This window comes from Penaeus vannamei, chromosome 7 (assembly GCF_042767895.1).
Source record: "Penaeus vannamei isolate JL-2024 chromosome 7, ASM4276789v1, whole genome shotgun sequence".
Classification (NCBI taxonomy): Eukaryota; Metazoa; Arthropoda; class Malacostraca; order Decapoda; family Penaeidae; genus Penaeus; species Penaeus vannamei.
In genome coordinates this window covers 44896778-44899277 of record NC_091555.1, presented here as the reverse complement: position 1 = coordinate 44899277, position 2500 = coordinate 44896778, and the positions used below count along the sequence as shown (strand labels likewise).

Genomic DNA, 2500 nt, shown 5'->3' with positions numbered 1-2500 from the left:
ACGACAGGTATCCGAAGGCTATCCCCGGGGGATCCCCAGACCTCTCGCCCCAAGGGAAAGCCCAACGAGGAATCCACCAGGTCCCACTGCGTCCCACTCTCGCGTCGGAAGGGACGTCCTGTTTACAGATGTGAAATTCAGGTCTTTATGATATGCGCATTAACATAACAAGCATCGAACACAATTCTCAAGGACTGAAACAGTTTGAATATTAATAAAAGTATAAAATCTCCAACGGCTAAACAAGTTTACCTAAATGAAGATAATTCGAATTCTGATTTGCATGCCTTATTTGTATATCCGTTCTCTAAATATAAATCAACTTCACCCGGATGGAAACAACTCCAATGCTATTCTCAGTACCTTGTGTGCGCACGAAGTCTCCAAGCACTCACCACTCCCGTCGACGCCCGTGACAACCACCGTAAACCGCCCAGCCCGTAGGTTTCGGGAAGGGAACGCCAGGTACGTGTTCCTCCTGGGGCTCTTGGTGAGGAAGTCCAGGTCGAGGACATCCTTCCCCATGGAGTCCTTCAGGTACGCTCTGTCCACACGACGGAGGTTTGCGGTGTCGACCCCGGTGATAACGACGTCCAGGTAGGTATCAGAACCTGAGAAAAGAGGTCATAAAGGGTTGCAGAATATCTTCAGAGGGAAGACGATCTCCTATGGCAGAGAAATACGATGCCGGTGATATAATGATGACTTTTTCCTACATTACAGTAGATGAAAACAAAACATGCATTTATCTAGCATAGAGTATAGTACGAAATGTTAATAATTGGCGAAGAGGAGGATAAATTGGCGAATCTATAAACATGCTGATAGACTGATGAATCTGAAAAACTAGATAGGTAGAAAGGCAACAACGCAGGAAATACAGCAATCAAGGGATAAACAGGATGTAAATTAGTATTCTCATAAGCATAAGTAAAAAAAAAAAAAAAAAGTACAACACACATACACACGTACAAACTTACTTCTACTTGGCTGCCCAGCTACCCTTTGCAAAGAGGGGTGATTGCCAAGGGTGTCAGGGGTATAAAAGGTAGGCATGATGTCCATGGGCGTGCGCGCTGAAATGACGACCGACGACTCATCAGAAGGACTGAACTGCAGTGCCCACTCGCCCACGTCGTCCGGGCGCTGAGTCATATCTATACGGACCTGGAAATGTTAAATTGAACATTAATGCTGTACATAATGAACGAAATGATAGGAAGATAACTGTTAAATTCTAAAAGCAGTTTTAATGACCATTTCTTTTATCTAGATATCCAAAAATTATTGCCAAAGGGAAAGATCGTACGTTCCGCTGATCGCTATCAACGTTATCTAGACGAAATGATAGAAAGATAAGGCTGTTGGATTCTAAAAGCAGTTTTAATGACCATTTCTTTTATCTAGATATCCAAAAATTATTGCCAAAGATATTTCAAATCGTATGTTCCGCTGATCGCTATCAACGTTATCTAGACTATCATCATTACCCTTGCGAGGTACGGAGTGAAGGCTACCACATCATAGCCTCGGCCAGCGTTATCATTCCGTGCAAGGAGGTCGTATCTTGAACCTGAGGAAACGGGAATGGCTAAGGTCCTCCGTAATACAGAAATAAAATGAGAGGAAGCAGTAGTAGTAGTAGTAGTAGTAGTAGTAGTAGTAGTATCAGGCTAAGGTCCTCCGTAATACAGAAAATTGAGAGGAAGCAGTAGTAGTAGTAGTAGTCTTAGGCTAAGGTCCTCCGCAATACAGAAAAAAATGAGAGGAAGCAGTAGTAGTAGTAGTAGTAGTAGTAGTAGTATCAGGCTAAGGTCCTCCGTAATACAGAAAATTGAGAGGAAGCAGTAGTAGTAGTAGTAGTAGGCTAAGGTCCTCCATAATACAGAAGAATGAGAGGAAGCAGTAGTAGTAGTAGTAGTAGGCTAAGGTCCTCCATAATACAGAAGAATGAGAGGAAGCAGTAGTAGTAGTAGTAGTAGGCTAAGGTCCTCCATAATACAGAAAAAAGGAGAGGAAGCAGTAGAAGACCTAGAAGGAGCAGAGAAAAGTGGGAAAAACATGAAACCCGGGGAGATGTGTTTTCTTACAAGATAGCGAGAGAAAACAAGAAGAAAAAAACACTAAAACTAGTAATATCTTCGCCGCAAATTACCAATCACAACAACGAGGCAAACCAAGAGCCCTAATCAGCGACCCAATCAGGAGTTCCTCACCAGAAGGGGACGTGAGGACAGCCGAAGACAGGCGGCCGGTCAAAGACACCTCGAAGTCACTGATCAGCGAATCGATGGGAACCTTGATTCGCTGCGATGACGTCATTCCAAAGTCCTTCCACAGAACGGCCTGGAAGGATAAGGAGTTGGGCGGATTACAATGATGGGGGGGGGGGATGATAGTGTTGCATTGCATTTGAATCTCTTTTTCTTTTTGCAATTTGCTAGTCTTATCGTTACTATATCATTTTTGCTGTTGTTACTTTTGTTATCAATAGTATTGC

At 43.4% G+C, this 2500-nt stretch overlaps 1 protein-coding gene across 1 annotated transcript in view; it reads right to left on the bottom strand.

Moving 5' to 3' along the window:
• The window catches only part of LOC113809100 (von Willebrand factor A domain-containing protein 7), a 17074-nt gene that overhangs the window by 2631 nt on the left and 11943 nt on the right, over positions 1-2500 (bottom strand). The window contains exons 12-16 of the mRNA XM_070123813.1: positions 2217-2346; positions 1491-1573; positions 981-1167; positions 396-611; positions 1-118 (exon numbers count right to left, since the gene is read on the bottom strand). The exon at positions 1-118 is cut by the window's left edge and continues 96 nt beyond it. Coding sequence (XP_069979914.1) covers positions 1-118; positions 396-611; positions 981-1167; positions 1491-1573; positions 2217-2346 — 734 coding nt within the window. The remainder of the gene's footprint in view (positions 119-395; positions 612-980; positions 1168-1490; positions 1574-2216; positions 2347-2500) is intronic.